The following is a 23068-nucleotide window of genomic DNA, read 5'->3' as shown; positions in this document are numbered from 1 at the left end:
AGGCTTTTGTTAGAAATCTCTTGTATGTGTTGCAGATCGAGTAGCACCTACTGCACTTTATGCATGAGTTTGGTTTGAGTCACTGTTTAGATTAAAACTTCAAATTTGCCCTTTTCTGGAAAATGCTTTTTAAACCTGTTTCAATGTACAGTGTTACAGTTATATTTTGTATTCAGAATATGTTTTTTTTCTGAATAAAAAAAAAAGAAGTGAATTATGTCCTGCCCTGAAATAATAAAATTGCGTGTCCCATTTCCGTTGTGAATGCTTGTCTCTAAATATGATACATACAATGATTCTCCAAAATATTCAGACACTTGTAGTGCATGGTGGAAGATTAAAATATTAATTAGGAGCAAAGGCAAATAAAAATTAAATGCAGTTTAAAGCTTTTACAGTAGCAGTTCCAGACCTAAATCAAAAGTGTGTATGTGTGTATTTATCACGTTATGGGGATAAATGTCCCCACAAAGATTAAATTTTGACCTTGTGGGGACATTTTTTAGGTCCCCATGAGGAAACAAGCTTATACATCATACATAATGAAGTTTTATACAGTATAAAAGAAAATACAGTTTGTACAGTATAAAAACCATTAGGCCTATGGAGAGTCCCCATAAAAGAATTTTTTCGACGTGTGTGTGTGTGTGTGTGTGTGTGTGTGTGTGTGTGTGTAGGGCTTTGTGGTCGTGACGTCATTTAAAAGTAAAATAAATAGCACAGTTAGACTGTATATAGAAAAACAAAACTAATACTCATAAAACTCATTAGTTTGAGTTTCTTTACAAAATGTCTCTATTTATTTTAGTTGTGTTTACATTTTAATGTATGTATAAAATTTAATGCAGTCTGTTTGAGTTTTTTTATTATTATTATTATTATCTGTGTCGTAAAGTGAAAGCGCTCTTCGTTGATTGGTTGTCTGCTCCCTGACTCCGCCCAACCCGGAAGAAGCTCCGTTTAGGTGACGTCGCATGTTGTTGTCCATGATGGCGTCGTCCACAGAGCAGAGTCTCCTGGAGCTGTCTGATAAGGAAACTCGGGAGAAGCTGTCTCACTGGGACCGTCGCGGGGATCCGATGGCTCCGTTAACGGAGAAACAGACGGACTCGGTGCTCGAGATGCGCGCAGCCGCAGAAGTCACGCCTCTCCCAGCGGAGGTGAGTGCAGTGTAGCTAGTGTCAGCTAACAGCACGAACACACTCCTCTCATCTCTACACACTCGCTGCGGAGTCACACTTCTGCTCTGTAGTGTGCACTAGGAAGAGCACTCGGTCTGTTCTGACCTCGTCTGGCTGGTTTGGTTTGGTGAGGTGAGGTCAGTGTGTGGAAGTGTGCCACGTATGTTCAGTATGCAAATGAGTCAGTTTAGCGAAACAAAACTTGCGTTTCACTTTTCACAATAATTAATAATGCTAGTTTAACCAGGGGTCTGCAGACGTCTTGGCCAGCAGGACTCCTGTGGCTTTCAAACAGAGTAAAAATATAAATTACAATAATGATAATACGAATAAGATTAAAATAAATCAATTCGATTAATATACAATACAACATAAAATAACTCTTAACAGTTTACAGTACTATATTAAGTTGAAAAACGTAGCATATTTGGGGATCTAAATGATTTAACTGAAATATTAAATCATGTTGAGAATTTCTAGGACCTGGGGAAAAGTTTGGAGGAAAAACAGGGCAAAAAGATTGATCTAAATACATAAATTCAATTGATTAAAATAATAAATGGATATTAAAAATTAAATAATAAATCAGTACAGTACTGAATAGAAAAGAAATACACATTTATAACATGTTTTGTTTTCTTTTTTCAAAGTATACATTGTTTCTTTGCACATGAAAATATTGTAAAATATATCACCTTTTATGTTTTATGGTCACACAAGGATGATCATATCTGGAGATCAAATTGAAAACACCTGATCTAAAAGATTTGACAGATACTGAGTAAAAATCAGTGTGTGTTTGCTTCTGAAATATGCTGTTCTCCTTACCGCTTTTTAATAATTCTCGGAATGAAACTTCGTTTTGTCAAATAAGTTGTTTTGAAAGCATGCTTTAAAATAAATGACACCTGGTGCGCACCGTGTCGAATCATCCTAATTTTTGATTTTGCTGATATTTTTTCTGAAGAAAGACAGATATGTATAACAACGAAAGCCAAAATATTAAATGTCATGGATGAATATTTACTAAGTTATCCACTATTGTGTAGAGGGGGGCCAAAATGCCAATTTTCAGCTGAGATTCAGAGCCTAATTACGGGGGGGTAAAATGACTTCAGAAAGATGGCAGCATCATTATGTTATTTTCACACAGAGATTAATAGCTGTATTAGTAAAATCTGTTGACTTCAGCAATCTTTGTTGCATTGTGTGCCAATGGTGACCATTCAAATATAGAGAGAGAGCACGTTTCAAGTTTTTTCTTCAAAGTTTGCATGCCTGTAACTCAAGAAGTATTAAAGATATCTTAATGTCCTTTTAGATATTGGGTCTTAACAAACTTTTCTTATTTTTATTTTGGTTTTTAAGTCTTTATTTTTAAGGGTTTATGTGGTTTTGGTGTTTTTGGTTTTTTAAAGTGGTTAAAGTGTTTATATTTTGAGTGTTTTAAGTGCAAATGTGGGTCGGTTTGCAAAAATATGATGCTTCTTTTCTTTTAAAGAACAAATAATGTTGAAACTAGAGATGTATCTCGTTTACTTCTGTAACTTTCCAAGTGCCGTAAATATTTCTTCAGAAAAAAAAAATATTAGCAAAATTAAAAATTAGAGCCGGGGAACTCTTGAGTAGGGTTGCAAAGGGGTGGAAAATTTCCAAAAATCCCAGGAAAGTTTCCAAAATTTCTGGAATGTTTCAGAAATTTGCTAGAAATTTTCCATACATCGTTGTTTAATCAGCATTCAGAAGCATTTCAGACATCTGCACTTCTATCACTTTCTCACAAACTCAGTTTAGGGATCATTCGGTCCGTTGCAGCAGGCGTTTCTCACTCTTGATCGCTCGCGTTTGGTGTTTTGGGAGGGCGTGAGATAGTGATGCTGCTCTGAATGTGTCCTCAGCTGCCCATCGAGGACATCTGCAGCCTGGCGTCTCGCTCCCTGCGCTCCACGTTCACAGCGACTCTGCCCGAGTCCACGGAGGAGGTGCTCCTGCAGGGCTTTCAGATGCTGGAGCTGGAGAACGAGCGGATCCAGACGGCTCAGCAGGTCAGACACACACACAGTTATCATCCTTCCCTCAGAAATAAAGTCCAGTTCTGAATCAGTACAGGCAGGCATTCTGTTTCAGTGCATTAATCACATACTCTAGTCTGTACTGACAAACTAATGTTCAAGTCAGATTAATTTCTATAGTGCATTGTACAGAACAGATTCACACTAGTCAGAAACAGGAGGATAACTTCATCAAATATGAGACCAATTAAAGCAGCTCTAATAATAGCTTACTAATAGATTACTAACACACTGTTCTTACTATTTCTGCGTGATGTATTCTGTATGATATACACATTGCTTCATTAACCGCCAAAATTAAGACATTTTACTCAAAATGTAATTATGGGGGGAAATGGTATTGCTGCTTATATGCTTTACACGAAAACATAGCCAGGTTAAATTGAACCCCTAAAGTCTGCATACAAATGTTATTTTAAATGCATGTTATTAAACGTATTGTGAATAATGCATCATTGGTTCATTTTTTATTTTTTGACCATGTGATTTTTTTAATCAAACTGTCTTTATTTTGAGATCTTCAGATGCCTCGTTTTTTTAAATACCACACCCTCATGGCTGACAAAAATCATAATTGTCCCGTGAAATTGTAATCGCGATTATTAATGACTATTATCACAATCTTCATTGACTGATGTTTTGAATAGCTTTATACCATTGTTTGAAGAAACTGCGTGCCATATTTTTATATAAATATGAACAAGCTGAAAGCACTCTTCCTGAAAAACTTTTATTGCTTTTCTGTAGCATTCAGCCTCAAATGTCCACTTAAACATTGGTTTGGTTTCTGTATAAAAAATGTAAATATGCGTGGTATTATTAATGTTATACTAAAGCTAAAAGTAAAACCATGGACAAAAAAAACCCTTAAGAAAAATGAATTGTATGTATTTTTGTGATTCATTGCTGCCAAAAGTTTTGACATTTTACTAAAAATGAAAAAAAAAAAAAAAGTTTTAATTTTCTGGGATTGTAGCCTTATATGATAAGATTGTTTAATATCAATGGGGCTGTCACCGATCAAGGAATAATGCTCAGTTCGTTACCTGGTATTAAAAAAAAAATTGTAGGGAAGTAAAGTGATTAATTATTACACACTTTTAATGAATAAAAGTCTTCACAGACTCTGTAGTTTGTTTGTTTTTGCATCTGTTGTGCACAAGATGAATGCCATCATCATCATCATCACATGACTGATGACATCATCTGTCTGTCAGTTTTTTTCCTGGTTCTCGAAGCTGCAGGTTCAGATGGATCAGGATGAAGCTTCAAAGTACAGGTGTGTGTTCATGTTCTGACCCTGGAGCACAAAACCAGTCATAAGGGTCAATATTTGGAAATGTATGAGATTTATACATTATCTGAAAGCTGAATACAAAAGCTTTCCATTGATGTATGGTTTGTTAGGATCAGACAATATTTGAGATAAACTATTTTGAAAATCTGGAATCTGAGGGAGCAAAAAAAAAAATCTAAATACTGAGAAAATTTGCCTTTAAAGTTGTTTAAATGAAGTTTTTAGCAATGCATATTACTAATCAAAAATTAAGTTTTGATATATTTATGGTAGGAAATTTACAAAATATCTTCATGGAACACAATCTTTACCTAATATCCTAATGATTTTTGGCATAAAAGAAAAATCTATAATTTTGACCCATACAGTGTATTGTTGGCTCTTGCTACTGTGCTACTTGACTGCTTTTGTGCTCCAGGCTCACATTTGATTAAGAAATGCTTGCATGATGATATAATATATGAGAATTTCTCATTGTGCATACGTCATTGTGAGTTTATTAAGATTGTGTCCTTGTATCAGCAAAAAATGATTGTGATTATTCTTATGGGTGTTTATAACAAAGGCATTATTGACCCAAAAGCGGATGTTTGATCAGAATAATTGCGCTTTCCTCCGCAGGAAGACCCGGGATGTTCTGAGCGGCTGTCAGGAGCAGTGTGACTCCATCCTGAACGACGTGAACGCTGCGCTGGAGCACCTGGACTCTCTGCAGAAGCAGTACCTCTTTGTGTCCACTAAAACTGGAACGCTTCATGAGGGATGGGATGAGATCATGTAGTGGAGGGTCTGGTGTTATGTTTTTTCTTTACCAGGATATTTCCGTGATCAAAAATGCTGTAAAATTGTGAAATATTATTACAATGCAAAAGAACTGTTTTCTATGTGAATATCTGTTAAAATTTTATTTATTCTTGTGATCAAAGCTGAATTTTCAGCAGTCTTCAGTGTCACATGATCTTCAGAAATCATTCTAATATGCTGATTCGCTGCTCAAGAAACATTTCTGATTATTATCAATGTTGTGCTGACGAATATTTGTATGGAAACCACGATTCACTAACATTTAAAGGTTTCTGTGAATGCTGAAAAATATAATGTATCAGTTTCCACATCATGTGACACTGAAGACTGGAGTAATGATGCTGAAAATACAGCTTTGATCACAGGAATAAATTACAGTTTAACAGATAATCACGTAGAAAACAGTTACTTTAAATTCTAATAATATTTGAAAAATTTTACTGTATAGTAAATCAAATAAATACATCAAAACAGACGTCTTTTTTTTTTAAACATTAAAAAAAATCATAGAAACTTTATTGTCATTATGATAATATAATGTAATTCCAGGAGTGTTGATGTTGATAAATGATGTGTATTTGTCTTCTCTCTCTCTTCTGGACAGTCAGAGCTGGTGGATCTGGCTGAGAGCATCCAAGAGAAGCTCTCATATTTTAATGAACTGGAAAACATAAACACGGTGATGCTCTGCTGCTGTTTTTCCACAATGTGTTGATCATGCGTTTATTGTGTGTTTATGCATGGGTTTTATCTCTCCTGCAGAAACTGAACTCGCTGACATTGTCAGTGAACAGCGAGGGATTCATCCCGATGCTTTCCAAACTAGACGAATGCATAGAATACGTCTCATCACACGTGAGCCAAACGCTTGCTACAGTGTTGCAGTATTCTGCTCTTGTGTTCCAATAGAATCTTCCAATCTTTCACTCATGCGTTATCCTCGTATTTCTTTCCTTCAGCCGAGTTTTAAAGACTACCCAGTGTATCTGTCCAAATTCAAGCAGTGTCTGTCCAGAGCCATGCTCCTCATCAAGAGCCACACGGTCAGCACCCTGCAGAACCTCACGGCTCAGCTCACCAAAAGGGTGCGTTTAATATGAACTACAGCCTGGCTGATGATTAGATCACAGATGATTGTATCATTTCCTGTGTGTTTATTGAATATGTTCCGAGCAGGACCCGCTGGGCGCTCCGAACGCAGACAACGCCTTCACTCTCTATTATGTGAAGTTCAGAGCAGCGGCACCCAAAGTTCGGGTGAGACTTGTGTGCAAACACTCAGATTGTTTGATTTGGCTCTTTTATAATTCCATTTTTATTTTTTTAATGTGATGATTTTTTGTTTTTGTTTCAGAGGCTCATTGAACAAGTTGAACAGCGGTCCAACAAAATCCCAGAGTGAGTGATGGAGAACGTTTTGATTTATTTTTTAATAATTCTCATTTCTATGCACATGCATTCCAGATGTCTGAGACCTTATTTATTTAATATATATATATATATATATATATAGATATATATATATATATATATATATAATATATATATATATATATATATTTTTTTTTTTTTTTTTTTTTTTTTTTACACATAACATCACATAACAAAATTAAAATCACAAATGTTGCCATGTATTTATGTATTTATTTATGTATTGATTTATTGATTAATTGATTGTTTGATTGATTGATCCTTTACAGGAAATTACATATTACTGGTTTTAATTTTAGTTTCAGTCTTAGTGAGTAAAGAAACTCATTTCAGGTTAAAGAAAGAAGTTTTCATTTACTCCTGTTTTATTCTGACCCGAAATTATTTTCTTTACTCCATGAAACACAACATGTTTGACAGAATAATATTTATTTATTAGTTTATTTTTGTTTATTTATTTTTTTTGTTTTATTTGTTATATATTCATAATTTATTTTATTATTTTTTATTTTATTTTTTAGTTTGTTTGTATCTATTTATTTTTACATTTTGTTCACTTACGTATGTATTGTATTTATTTTATGTAATTAAATTTATTTTATTCATTTATATTTTTATATGTATATTTTTATTTATTAAAGATATATATAATATATCTATATATATATATATATATATATATTTATTTATTATACGCTTTTATTTTATGTAATTTATTTTCATTTATTCAATATATATATTTTCATTTATTTCATTTATTTTTATGTTTATTTATTTATTTGTGGGTTTTAATTAGTCCTGAATCACTCTGCTTGGTGTGTGTCAGGTACCAGCAGCTGCTGGATGAGATTCATCAGTGTTATCTGGAGCAGAGGGAAGTTCTGCTCAGTCCCAGTATAAACTCCACCTTCACTGATCTCACCACCCAGAACAACAAAGATCACTGCGCTCTGGTGAGGGAACCACATTCTGCCATACTAATCATATCATAAGTGTAAAGTGTTTTTTTGTGTTATTTACAATGGGTGATGGTGTTTAAATGAACACAAAAACGCTTGTTTCTTTTCATTTGTCCATTGGTTTTCAAAAAAGGGACATGTTTGTTTGAACAATTTCCAACCTGGACGTTTTAGAAAAAAAAAAAAAAACCTACATAGATACAATGTTATTCTTTTACATATATATTTTGTCCCTAGCTACATATATATATATATATATATATTTTTTTTTTGTCCCTAGCTTCATGTTTGTCAGAAGGTGTGAATGTTCTGAATGACCATTTTTCCTTGTTTCTTTTTTTTTAATTTTTTTTAAGATTTGTTTGTGACGTTCAGCTGATGATTGAGGTTGTTGTTGTTTCAGGTGCGCAGCGGCTGTGCGTTTATGGTCCATGTGTGTCAAGACGAACACCAGCTTTACAACGAGTTCTTCTCCAAACCCTCGTCCAAACTGGAGTGAGTAAAGAAACTCATTTCAGATTAAAGCAATTCTTCACACAAACACAAAAACGCTCTCATCATTTACTTTCATATTGTCCTTACCGGCAATTATTGTCTTTAATAGATGAAGCACAACATGTTAGACACAATAATATTTATTAATTTGTTTATTTCTGTATTTTTTCTTTCTTTATTTGATTTTATTAATTAATTAATTGCATTTTTATTTTTTATTTTGTTTAGTTCATTATTTATTTTAAATAAATTAAAATATTTTTTTTTATGTTTGTTTGTCTTAATATTGATGAATATGATGAAGCACAACATGTTATACAGAATAATATTTATTAATTTATTTCTGTATTTTTTTCTTTCTATATTTGATTTTATTAATTAATTGCATTTTTATTTTTTATTTTGTTTACTTCGTTATTTTTTTTTTCAATAAATGTAAATATTTTTATTTATTTATATGTTTGTTTGTCTTAATATTGATAAATATGAAGCACATGTTAGACAGAATAATATTTATTAATTTGTTTATTTCTGTATTTTTCCTTCTTTAATTTTAATTAATTGTGTTTTATTTTTAATTTTGTTTACTTCGTTATTTATTTTAAATAAATTAAAATATTTTTATTTATTTATTGTGATTTATTTATTTGTTTGTTTGTCTTTATAATCTTCATTTTATTTATCTTTATTATTTTTATTTTTGTTTAATCAATTAATTTGTATTAATTATCATAAATTATTGACTTATTTTATTTTTCTATTTAATTGTTTTAAATGTTGTTTAAGGTATTTATTTATTTATTTATTATTTAAATTTTGTTTATTTTTTATTTTGTTTAATATTTTATTATTTATTTTATTTATTTATTGTTTGTTTGTTTGTTTTTTGGAGCCTGGCAAGTTGAATCCCCATCTGCTTTTGTTGCATGGAAACCAGAGGCTTTGGCATTCTGTGTATTTTATTATTTATTTTCCATTTTTCTATTTAACCTCAGATTGTGACAGAATCAAGCTGGGTCTTTTTGCTTTTGATTATGTTTGTATTACTATAACGACACTTGAGCATATTATTTGTGACAGTGAGCTTCTGGAGAAGCTGTGCGTGTCTCTGTATGACGTCTTGAGGCCTCTGATCATCCACGTGGTTCATCTGGAGACGCTGTCGGAGCTCTGCGGCATCCTGAAGAACGAGATGCTGGAGGACCACGTCCAAAACAATGGTAGAACAACCTTTCCTACCACAGGCGTCTGTTTATAAAGAAGTGAATGAATGAAGAATGATCTGGTCAGTTTGTGGCGTATGATTGGTGGGTTTGTCTCAGTGGTCCAGCTGGCATGTTTTGTGTGATTGTTGGGTGAGTTGCTGTAGGTGGTTCAGGTGAGTTTGGTTTGAAGGAGTGGTGTATACATCCAGACGGACATCACCGGATACAAGCCTGCGCCCGGAGACCTGGCCTACCCCGACAAACTCCAGATGATGGAGGTCAGCAGCAGAGCACGTAACATCTGAACACTTCTGACATGCTGTTAGTCCAGGAATCCAGGAGTTCATGCTTTTTGATGTTTTATTTCAGCTAGTTGCCAATACAACATTTCTCATTTTCTTTTAGTTTAACTTGATGTGCTAGAGTCACAAAAACTTTGTGTGTGTGTGCATGTTTGTATCACACATATGTTTCAAAAAATATTGAAACTTTCTAAACTAAAATTTATGTGGAAACTGTAATAGTGTCTCATTTATACTAAAATAATATTGCCTGGAAAGCCGACTGTTTCCTTTAGGAAATCCATCCAGCTTTGAATTATTATTATTGTTATTATTATTATTTTTATTATTGCATTTATTATTTTTAATTTTTTAAATTTTATTCATTATTTATTTCTATAAATTTTTTTTAGTTTATTATTACTTTTTTTACATTTATTTATTTGTATTTTTTAATTTTTCTTTTTTCATATCTTAATTTATCCAATTTTGTACATCTTTATTTTTCAATTGTTATTAATTTTTTTCACATTTTTGTAGTTTATTTTAGTTTTTTATATTTTTTATTTATTTTATAATTGTTTCATTTAATTTTATTTTTTAATAGTTAATTTTATTTTATTTTTTTAAAGTGTATTTATTTTTATTTTTGTAATGTATTTATTTTTATTTCAGTTTGTATTTATTTTTTATTTTTTTATTTTTTTATTTTTTTTTTAGTTTTTATTTTTTTTTTATATATATATTTTTATATATAATTTATATATATTTATGTATAAATTTATTTTTATTTCAGTTTGTATTTATATTTTTCTTTTTAACATTTAGTTTATTTTTTTTTTTTTTTTTCGTCACACAATTTTCCACTCAGTTTTCTTTTTCTTTTTTGACCGTTTCTTCATGCAGTCTGCAAATCTAGTCAGTTGTTGCAGGTATGTGTATTTGAAGTCAGACGGCTCTAGTCGTGAAGAGTGCTCTATCTGTTGCAGAAAATCGCTCAGAGTCTGAAGGAGGAGCAGATGAAGCTCTGTTTTTGTGAAGTTCTTTTTGTGGAGTGTGGTTGTAGGAGGTTGATCTGTTCTTTCTCTGACGTGCAGCTGGAGTGGTGAGTGTTTATCGTCACACAGTTTCTCCACTCAGTAAAGCGCTCAGTTATCCTGACCGTTCTCTGTGTTTGTCTGCAGATCCGAGTTTATACTGCAGAGTTTCTTGTGATGTTGTTTATGGCATTTGGACGGACGCTCGTGTGTCTCTCCAAACTCTACCGCTGCATAGACGTCAGTATCACACACCACCGTAGCTGCCCAATTAATCATTACAAAATTAATTAACAGTTATGTTCATTTAATAATTAACCTTTTATGAATGCAAAAAGACCAATCTATAGTTTCCCAGTGGCACCGTTTTAATAATTACTATGTATTAAGAATATTCAATAATTTAGTATCAGATTTTTATTTTTTATCTGCTCTTGTGGTTAATTAAATTAGTATATTAAATCTTAATGCTGATAGAGCACCAAACATGAATGTTTTGTCATCTTTTACTCACCCAAGCATTATTATAGTTAACAAACTAAAACCATTTGCATTACATGAAATAAAAAACAATATCAATACTACTAATACTACTAATAGTTATTTAAAAAGCAGATTCAACTTGTTTTTGTCTTTGAATCATTGAATCATTCAAACTTGACAAAAACAAGTTGAATCTGCTTTTTAAATAACTATTATTAGTAATAGTAGTAGTAGTAGTATTGTTATTGTTTTTGTATTAAGGAGGGGTTATGATATTTAACGTGGTTTGAGATGCGAGTGAGTGAGTGATTGTTTTGTCTGCTGTGTCCTGTAGAGGGCGGTGTTTCAGGGTCTGTCACAGGAAGCTCTTTCTGCCTGCATCCAGTCTCTCCTCAAAGCCTCTGACATCATTCAGAAGAACAAGGTGAGGTGTTTATATATTATCTGTACACAGAACAATCAGTCAGAAAGGAGAAATTCACTCCACTATTGTAATTGACACAGAAACATTTTTTATTCGTATTTTATTTTAATTAATGTATGGATTTTATGATTTTTTTTGTAATATTTTTATTGTCTTTGATTTTTATTTTTATGTCCTGAAAATTTCATTCCACTATTGTAAATGACCCAGAAATTGACAATAAATAAAAAAATATATATATTTATTAAATTTTTATTAATAATTTTATTTTTTCGTTTTAATTAATTAATGCAGATCTATATATTTGTTTATTTTTAGTCATTTTCATTCATTCATTCATCCTGAGAAATTAATTCCACTATTGGAAGTTTTACCATAATTTTACCATTTTACCATAACCAATTTCAAGTCATTATTTTGTATTATTATTATTATTATTATTATTTGTATTGCCTTTACACACATTGTTTCAAAGCAGCTTTACATAAAAGCATGAAGTTATTGTTTATAATATTTTCATGCCTTATAGTAGGTGTCTGCTCTATATATTGTCTGCAGTAATATCGTAATTTTGTTTTAATGATGTGCAAAATACTGACATTATCGAGTATTTTGCAAAAACCATTCAAAACACCTATGCATGCGTTGAAGTCTAGACTAGTGAATATAGAAAATCAGTACCAAAAATTACCATGATGTAATATAGATTTTTTACAACAGTTCAGAAAACAAGAAGTTAATTAAAAGACTTATGTTTTAGACACCATATTGACTGTTTTTGTGCAATATCGAAAACAAAAGTAGCGCCAAACAAAGCCACAGCACTGTTTTGCATCTCTGAGCAACATGACTGTGATTCGTTCAATCTCAATCACTCACTTATTAACAGTGACTTGCTGCCACCTACTGGTGGTTTTAATTTCACATTTAAAGATTTATTTTTATTATTTAAATATTTTTTAAATAACAGTATTCAACGTTTTATGTTTAATACATCAAGAAATTATTTATGCATTTGTAACTGCAGGTTAAAAGCATTCATGTCCTGCATTAAACAGTGTGTAAATGCATCCAAATACCACTTCAGGTGCAGCTTATGTGTTTCCTCTGCATTTCAAAGATTAATTTTATTGATACTGATTTAATTTGCTTGATGACAGCCCAAATGTCTTCTTATTCTAATTCACTGACTAAATGTAAGAATTTGACTCAAAAGATGTTGTACACTTTTAGAAAAATGGCTTTATAATGGTAAAATGCACATAAAAGGTAAAAATCAATTTAAACTTATTGGAAAAGATTAATTTCTATCACTGCTGTGAACTGACCACCACACAGAATATGAAGGATATCAAAAACTTTAGGAGTCGGCTGTCCACGGCAGTCCTTAAGATACCAGCACAATAACACACTCCGCAAAACACTGTCTAAGTATCATTATCAGTAAAATCCCAGAAAATATTGAGATACTATTCTTTGTCAATATCGCACACCTCTACCTTATAGTCACATTTAGCAGATTAGGGCTGAATGATAATAGTCACATTTTGCAATGATGTAAACCATCAAACAGTTGAGATTTACTGTATGGTTTATGCTGCTTTACATCAGTGTACTATATGTGTTTAAACTTAAATATAATACTGTATATATCCAACTTTATATATTGAGCTGGGCGATAATATAGTCACATTTTGCAATGATTTAAAGAACCACACAGCCGATATTTGCTATACAGCATATATTGTTTTATGTACACTGCAAAAAATATATATATTCGTATATATATGTATGCTATGTATAATATTCTGTAATAACACAGGATTCCTACATGTGAAGTTTTATCAGGAACAGAAGCGCTGGCTGAGGCAGGATTGGTCAGTAAGGTTTTAGAGGAGGTTTAATTCCTGCTTTCTTTTCAGACTCAAATAGATGGGCAGCTCTTCCTTATCAAACATCTCCTGATCATGCGCGAGCAGATCGCCCCGTTCCACGCCGACTTCGCCATTAAAGAGATCTCTCTGGATCTGAGGAAGACCAGAGGTAACAGCCGCACTTTTGTGAGGTTTGGGTGGATTTGAAAGGTCCTTGGTCTTATTTATAGATGTTCACAGTGCTGACAGAATGAGTGACAGATTTGACTGATGCATTTTAGATTTTAAATACATATGCATATAAATTAGTGTTTTTAGAGTGTTTTTCAGCATTTTAACACAGATATCCAAAAAAAAGATGCTCCCTCTAAACATGCATGAATGTGTGCATAGCTTCGAGTTGATGCTATGATTGTTTTATGTAATATTTACTGGTTTGTTGCTCAGTATGAGTAAAAATTGGCTTTTTTTGGGGGGGGGGGGGGGGTAACTAATGTTAAAATATTTAATGTCAAATCAATTACATTTCAGAAACTTAAAATGTTTGATTTTGATAATTGTTTCTGAAGTAAGACAAACATAAATGGTGGTAATTGTGATTAAATTGTGATTTTAAAAGTATCAGCTGTATGCAAAGTGACCCAGATTTAGTTTTTGACTGCTGAAAATGTCTTATCTTACTCACGGAGCCACATTGAGAGCCCCATATCTTTGAAACAGAACCATATTGTGGCTTAAAAATTAAGATGCCAACAGAAAAGTTTAAGAACCAGTTTCTAAACGGATAATATAGTATATCTAATACTTCTTGAGTTACAAACATGCAAGCGTTTGGGAGAAACATAAATGTTTTTTCCCTATTTTTGAACAGTCACCATTGACATATAATGCAACAAAGATTGAAGTCAACAGAATTTACTAATAGACCAGAATATTGAAATACCTTTAATACTTCTTGAGTTACAAGCATGCAAACTTTGAAAACAAAAATACACATAAAGTGCTTTTTGCCATTTTTTTTTTTTTGAATGGTCACTATTAGCATATAATGCAACAAAAGTTGCTAAAGTCAAAGATCAAAATCAATATTTCTAGCCAGGGACCATAAATAATGTTAATTGTGATTGCACAGTAATTAACAGACAAAAGTATCAGCTCACACTGAAATCCCCAAATCTCTGTAACTGAAACATATTGGGACTTAAAAATAAAGATACCGACAGAAAGGTTTCTTAAGAAGCAAAATATAAAAGGATATTGAACTATCTTTAATTCTTCTTGAGTTATAGGCAAGAAGTACTTTTTTCTCATTTTTAAATGGTCACCATTAGAATATAATGCAACGACAACGTCTAAAGTCAACAGATTTTACTAATAGAATTACCAATCCCTGTGTAAAAAATAAAGTAATGATTCTGTCATCTTTCCAACGTCATTTACAAAGCCTGTAAATTGGCTCCAAACCTCAGGTCATTTTGACCCTCTTCTACAAAATAGTCCGGGCCACATTAAGGTCCACATATCTTTGGAAATGAACCATATCAGGGCTTAAAAATGAAGATACCAAAAGAAAAGTTAGAATCTAAAAGGGTATGAAGATGTCTTTAATACAGGCATGCCAGCTTTGGGCAAAAATACACAAAAAGGACTTTTGTGTATTGTACTATTCTAAAGTTATTTTTAAGCTTTTGTAATTTGTATACAAATAGGACTTTTGTGTATTGTACTATTGTCAAGGTTTGCTGAAATATAATGTCAGGTTTTTAAAAACCAAGCAGAGAAAGTTGTATTTGAAATGTCCAGGGTGTCCTTTTTTAAATACGTGAATAAAATTCACAGAAAATAAACAATAAATTGCATAATGAGCCTAGAATTCAGGGAATGAGCAGCATATGTATTGACTGTGAACTGATTAAATGTGAGCGTAAGAGCAGTAAAGCTCCACCAGAGGGCAGAACAACATTTGTTTTTCTCCGTCCTCAGACGCTGCTTTCAAAATCCTCAACCCCAAGGCTATGTCCAGCTTCTTCCGTCTGAACAGCCATAACGCGATCCTTGAGTTTCTGCTGGAGGTAACGTCAGCTTTATTTACTGAAGAGCTCTTCTGCTCTTCAAAGGCTCAGACCCTCGCACCTGATTCCTGATCCGTGGCTTGCATTTGAATCATTCATCATGAGCTAATGCTTTCACACCAGGGCACGCCGGAGATAAAAGAGCAACTACTATCGACCCCTCGACGAAGAAAGAAGAAGAACGACGTCTCGAAGAAAGACGTGGACCGGCACCTGAAGTCCAGCTGTGAGCAGTTCATACAGCAGCAGACGCACATGCTTGTGGGAAACCTGGAGGAGTTTCTCACCAAGGTCAGGATTCACTCCCGCAGAGCATTATGGGTCGGCAACATGTAACCTGAATTATGAAACCAGATTCCAAAAATTAATTAGAATCAGAATCAGCTTTATTAGCCAGGTGTGCACAAACACACAATGAATTTGTTTTTTTCTAAGGTGCTCCTGGTACATTTAAATAGTAAGACTTAACAAACAAAAAAAGTTTTACTATTAAAATTACTTGTAATATTTCAAAATACTAGTAATCTGATTACATTTACTTTTTTAAATGGGTTACATGTTTACATATTATTCACATTGTCACCTGACTAGCAGGTAAACAGGTATGATATTTTATATTTTAAATGTTTTATTTTGATTAAAAGATGTAGTTTGAGACTTATTTTATTAAATTAGCTTTTTGTTAAACTCAGAAACCCACTGCAGTCCCTTGACAAGCCCCAGTTTGGGAAACCCTGACACAATGTAATGTTTATTGTACTTCATGTATGTATCATCTCCTTCTATTTTCATATCAATATGGTACAAGATTTTCCTATTTAAATCAATGTGATAAACACCTTACATCCAAAGTAATCTAAAAGTATTCAAAAAGTAGTCTGATTATATTACCTGAAATGTGTAATGTAAAGAATGGTTATATATATATAGATATATATATATATATATATATATATATATATATATATATATATATATATTCGTCATGCATTATACAAATGATAGTTTTAGTAATACAAACTGTATTTTTGATGATAAAATTTTATTTAAATTAGCAAAATGCACTACATACTACTGTCACGGTTGAGCTGTGTGGCAAACGAAGGAACGAGGAGATGACGATATACTTAAACGGTCCTTTAATAATCCAAACTCAAAACTCCAGGGAACACAGCACAGCACAGGCAGAGACACACAGGAACACAACATCGATGTTACGAGTAGAACGACAAACACTAACTGAATGGACCGGGGCTTTTAAACAGGATAATCAGGGAGGAACAAGACACACCTGGAATCAATTTAACACAATCAACAGGAGACAGAAAGAACATGGGGAGCAAAAACACACACAAAACACAGGACAGAGTCTGAAATCTACCATGATATGAAATATATATTTATATATATTTATTTTGTTGTTTTTGCTTTTTTTTAAAAAATTATTTTTAAAGCTAACGAGAATTTAGTGTACAAATGTGCTGAAATTTTATTTGTTCTGAAAATACAGTTCTTTATTTTAGTGAAATGCTTTATTTTCATTATGTAAAATATTTATTTTTTTCTTGTTTGTTTTTGGGGTGAATTATAACCCACACATATTCTTGACAGCTACAATGAGGCTGAGGTGAATTTTTAATTTGTTGAAAAATGTGAGAATTTTTATCTTTGTGTGTTGTTGTGTTCTTTTGAGGTTTGAAGTTTGATTTAGTCATTGTCTTAACATTGTATAATGATGAGCTCAGTGTGGTGTTTGGGGCTCCTCTCTGAAGCCCATCACTCTTTATAATCACAGGTAGCAGCTCTAAAGACGATGGCTGTTGAAGGAGGACCGACGTACAACCTCTCACAGCAGCCCTGGGCTCAGCCGGGTGAGTCACGAGTGAGCTGCTTCATCAACTTCTAATCATCTGATAATTAGCTCTAATTAGCTGTTTGATTACACTGAATGATCTGCTGCGCAGCTACAAACACTCTTATATTGTTGAAGCCTGAAATTCACTGATCGATGCGTAAAAGGCAAATTCACATATTACTTGATATTTATTTGAACAAAGAAAGATGATTGTTTGAATCTCATGAAAACATGTTTAATATGCATTATAATATAATGATTAGTAGTAGTAGTAGTAGTATTACTATTTTTATTGTATTATTAAATCAACATTCATTATATACATAAATTTCCTGTCCTTTACACTTACATAATTAATGTTTTAATAATCTTAAAAATAATGGTGTGTGTGTATATTATATATGTATGTGTGTGGTGTGTGTGTATATATTTATATTATATATATATGAATACAAGTATTATTATTAGTATAGTATTATATTATTATTGTCATTACTGATAGCATATATATATATCTATATCTATATACTATTAACTATTATCTATCTATTATATATATATATAACATAAGTAATGTTTAATACTGATTTAATTTTTTTTATTTTTAATTTTTTTGGGGGTGAAATATAACCCATACATATATATTTTGACAGACTTTATAGTATTCATGCAATTGCACCATAATGAGGCAGAAATGATTTTCACCGACAGAGATGTATGACTGAGTGTGTAGTTTTGAAGTTTTTTCACACTTGTTAATGAGAATGTGTTTTCTCTACTTTTAGCCAAAATGAATGACATTGTGATGGCCACCTACCGCATACTGAAAAACAAGCTGCCCAGCACCTTACAGAGCATGTCACTTAGTTTTTTTGTTATATATGGACAATGAGTTCCATAGTGTTCATGCTGTTCAGGGTGGATCATGGTGAGCATCTGCATGTTTTGTGTTTTTTGTGTTGTTTGTATGTTTTTATTTCTGAAACCTAATCATTAAATACTAATTATATATGTTTAAGTCTGTGTTAGTTACTGACACTCAGTCAAGCTGTACAGAACATCTCATAGAAATACACTGCAGATTTCCAGTCCGTGTTATTTCAGAATCATTACTGTACTACATTATTATATATTAATATTTGAATGTAATAATGATATTTTTATTTTTGATTTTATTTTTTTTATTTTTTAATTTTTATTAATTAATTTTGTTGGGTGTTTTAGATTTTTTTTTTTTTTTTTTCAGTTTTCATTTTAGTAATTTTAGTACTTCAACTTATTTTATTTTAGTTAGTTGTGACAGCAAAATTTCTCATTTTCGTTTTTTTTTTTTCCTCTATTTAATCTATTTTATTTCTGTTAACATCTAATGTATTTCAGTTCATTATTATTATTATTATCATTTAATTTTTTTGGTATTTTTAGTTTCGGTGTTAGTTAACAATAACAACACTGTTTTCAGCCTGAAAATCCCGTTTAAAAGCATCCAAACACACTGATAGGATGTTTGGAGAAAGTTCAAAACGTTTGTCTCATAGAATGGTAAATGGCAACAGTTGCTAAGGTAGGATTGGTCTTAACTTTTTAAGGCGGAGCTAAGCAAAGGGTCAATTACCCATAATGCAATGCTCAGCCAGCAGGATAATGATATCCAGTCAATCACATGCTGTTTCAGAACAACGTCCAGCAGGTGTTCCAGAGACTGCAAGCGTTACTGCAGGAGGAGTACAGCGGCGAGGACCTGCAGATCATCGCATGCCCCTCCATGGAACAGGTGCTTATCACGCCCCGCCAACACAAACATGTTCCCAGAATGCTTTTCCAACATTCCATCAAGTTATGAAAATTTACTTCTAAGTTACATTCGAAACATTCCGTTTTTGAAAGTGTGAGAACATGAGAGAACACAGTAAGGGAATGTTCCATTTTATCATTTCGCAAACAAATGAAATGTTACTTTTGAATTTATTTTAAAAGCCGTCTACTCAGAAGTAACTAATTAGTACCGACTAGATAGTAATAAAGTTTAGAGAAAGTTATCAAAGATCAGATAGCTTTGAGGGGGATGGTACAGGATGAATGTTTGTTTGTAACTTTGAGAGATGTTTTTGTACTAATGTTTAGAGAACATTATTAAGCATTTTGGGAATGTTCCATTTGCACCAGTTGAAGCCAGTAAATAGAAACATTTAAAAAAGGTTTGATAAGCATACAACTAAAATGTTTCAGAAAAATATTCCATTAACAATTCTAACTTTGAGAGAATATGATAGATAAATAATGTTTTTGCGGTAACGTTTTGAGAACATTATTAAGAACCAGATAATTTTGAACGAATGTTCCATTAATGTTACTGGACGAATGCTTATAACTGTTTGTACTAACGTTTAGAGAACATTATTAAATATTCCAATTTATCATTTTGCAAACATTTTGGGAATGTTACTTTTAAATGTGCTCTGAACAGTATTAAAGTTTAAAAAACATTCGACAAACATCCAATTATAATATTCCATGAATGATGTATAAATGTTTTTGTGCTTACGCTTTGAGAATATTATTATTATTATTATTATTATTATTATTATTATTATTAAAGATCAGATCAGTAACAAACATTACTGGAAGGTTGTTGCAGAAACATTTTGAGAACTTTAAGACTTTGAACGAACATTCTATTAATGTTACTGGGAAGATTTTCATAGCTTTTAGAGAAAATGATGTATAAATAACGTTATTGTTTCCTGTGAGTATAAATTTATAATCATAAGGTCAAGTAAGTACATATGTATGATGGAAACTGAATCTTTCTTGGTCTCCCTCCATCTAGATAAACCTGCTGCTGTCTGTGAAATAGCTCTGGACTCAGTGGAGGGTGAAGTTCTTTCACACTTGGACCACGCCAGCATTGGGAAAAGAGTCTGAGATTATTCTCAAGCCTTCCAGAAGATTCTGGAGATCAACACGTCTTTATATCTAAAGACAGAACGCGACCCATTCCAAACACTGAACACACGCTGCAGGTGCTTGATCTGGTTCTTCTGCGTAGCTTTGATACGAAATCAGTTTGTACAGATTGAAATGAAACTGCTTCTGGTGCTGAAGGGGTGAGCTCCGTCACAAACACACATGATCCACTCGGGGGCGCTGTGTGTTTGAGGCCGATTTCTCAAGGATGAAAGAGCAGAGCTAGATTAATAACTGTACTGGTGGAAGAAGTGATGTGCATAACATATTTGTTATTATTTCTAAAGGAATATTTCACTGAGAGATGTGAATTCTGTTATTATTTAGTCACTCTCCTGTCATTTAAAGGGACAGTCCACCCAAAAATTACAATTCTGCAATCATGTCATTCCCAGCCTGTTTGCAAACCCTGAACACAAAAGAAGAGACTTCCGGCTCCCATTGACTTCCATTATATTTCTGGCCACACAATGGAAGTCAATGGGAACCAAAACTCTTTTACCTTCTTTTGTCTTCCACAGAAGAAAGAAAGTCAAACAGGTTTGGAAACTTCTTTTGTCTTCCACAGAAGAAAGAAAGTCAAACAGGTTTGGAAATTCATCTTTAAATGGATTTTTTTTTTTTTATCTGATTGATACATTTTTTTGTTTGTTTGAAGAATGTTCATGCAGCTCTTACATACACGTTTATAGTCCAAAAAACCCATGAAGCATCCATATGACTCATGCATTATATTCGAAGCTGTAATATCTTTTTAAACATCCATGCAGGTTTGGAATGATATGAGGGTGTGTTAATAATAACATAATTTTCATATTAAGCTGAATTAGTTCCCCTGTATGCATAAGAATAATGCATTTCCTCGTTTTCTTCATTCGTTCTGGGAGCTTCAGTTGCATTTTGGGAGTTTAGTTCATCTTCTGTCAAAAACATCCTCACTTCTCTGGCTTTTTTATACGTAAGTCTGTAAGTTTGATGTAAGATTGGCTTCCTGTTTGACACGAATGACCCTTTTCTGCTTCGTTCTGTTGGAGTGATTGTGATGAATTCATAACTAAAGCTGAAGGTTTATTACTGATTTATTCCTGTAGTTTTTCTAAATAAATGCACACATGTATTCATAAATTCTCCAAGTACTGAAAGGCATGAAGCTTTTTTATGTGTGTGTGAGTTTTATTTAGTTAAATACTAAATTATAATTTTTATAAATATTAGCTCTTTTTTCATATTTCATATCGCTACAGTAGCTGATGCTGATTTATGTAACTAACAATTCTGTAAAGCAGACTGCATTAAACATGCTAAAATATTCTGTTAAAAAAGTGAAAGTTTCTGCATTCAGTTTGAGTAATCGTCTCTGTGCTGATGTGAATGCACCAGAAAATATATATTTACAGCAGAAGACAGCAATATATAGACTTCTCTTTGGCATTTTATTAATAGTAGTGTTTACTGTTATTGCTCATAATGATATTAGAAATGTTATGAAACACTAAATATTAAAAACATGAATGATTCATCAAATCGGATGCTCAAAAAGCATTTTTTTTAAGTAAATCGTTTCTATGCAGTTACAATACAACTGTCTTAAATGTTTTGTTGAACCAACTTAATAGATTCAGACCTTTCTCTGTCAGATAAGAAGTAAAAATGGCATTGTGTTCATGATCATATAGAGATCCCAATACAAAATGATTACGGTAAATTTAACAAATTTAAGTGGATTGATCATAAAATTGAATTCACAGTTTTCAAGAATTGTTGCTTAAGCTCATATTAGCAAAATAATAAATTAAAAAACTAAAAATAATTGCAAACTAAAATATAAATAACATGATAAAGAAAATAAACAGCAAAATGTGAGTCATGAGTAGTATTGTTTTGGTAATAAATTCATTTTTTTATATTTTTCATTTTAAGTTAAAGTACTTTTTTGAAGTATGTCTATATAGTTTTTTTTTATTATTTTTTATTTCAGTTTGTCATTTTAGTACATCAAGTTAAGAAATATTGCATTGACAACTATAGCTGATATAAAATTAGTTTAATTTATTATTTACAGTTTTTAGTTTTTTAAATAATTTATTTTTAATATTTATCATATTTTATTTTATTTCAGTTGTGGCTTTTTTTAATGGTTCTAGTTTAAGTTTCAGTTAACTATAATAAAGAAAGTGATCCGATGCGTTCTAGTTTAAGTTTCAGTTAACTATAATAAAGTTTTTGTATGTTCCTTTTTCAATTTTAAAGTTGTAGTAATTTATTTTTTATCGTTTTTATTCATTTTTATTTCAGTTTGAGTTATTTTAGTGCGTCAAGTTTTATTTCAGTTAGTTGCTGAGGCAACATTTCTAATTTTCATTTAGTTTTTTTTAATGTTTTGTTTAATATTTCTGTTATTTCATTTAACGTTCATTTTATTTCAAGCAACAAGTTTTTTATGGTTTTACCTTAACTGTAAAAACACTGGAGAACGTGATCAGATGCATCATTTTCACCTGCTGGACCACAAAAGAGGTAAAAACCAAAGTCCCACAGACGTGCACTGAAACCTGAGCCACATCTGTAGACCAGAAGATCACGGGACAAGAAGAAACGAGTTATGAACGGACAAACTCTACACTTCATTTC

At 32.0% G+C, this 23068-nt stretch overlaps 1 protein-coding gene across 1 annotated transcript; it reads left to right on the top strand.

Moving 5' to 3' along the window:
- Window positions 1-945: 945 nt before the first annotated feature.
- Window positions 946-20390, top strand: cog3 (component of oligomeric golgi complex 3). Its single transcript, XM_042730444.1, is given in 23 exon segments — window positions 946-1160; window positions 3080-3226; window positions 4471-4532; window positions 5172-5337; window positions 5959-6033; window positions 6117-6209; window positions 6314-6439; window positions 6531-6611; window positions 6709-6752; window positions 7612-7738; window positions 8148-8239; window positions 9320-9459; window positions 9562-9722; window positions 10715-10816; window positions 10910-11002; window positions 11580-11669; window positions 13592-13712; window positions 15527-15615; window positions 15739-15906; window positions 17411-17486; window positions 18256-18328; window positions 19118-19244; window positions 20301-20390. Coding segments are annotated over 23 exon segments (2466 nt in total). The 5' UTR covers window positions 946-974; the 3' UTR covers window positions 20328-20390.
- The last annotated feature ends 2678 nt before the right edge of the window (window positions 20391-23068 follow it).

Source organism: Cyprinus carpio, chromosome B9 (assembly GCF_018340385.1).
Source record: "Cyprinus carpio isolate SPL01 chromosome B9, ASM1834038v1, whole genome shotgun sequence".
NCBI classification, from domain to species: domain Eukaryota; kingdom Metazoa; phylum Chordata; class Actinopteri; order Cypriniformes; family Cyprinidae; genus Cyprinus; species Cyprinus carpio.
This window is presented reverse-complemented; position numbering and strand designations above follow the sequence as displayed.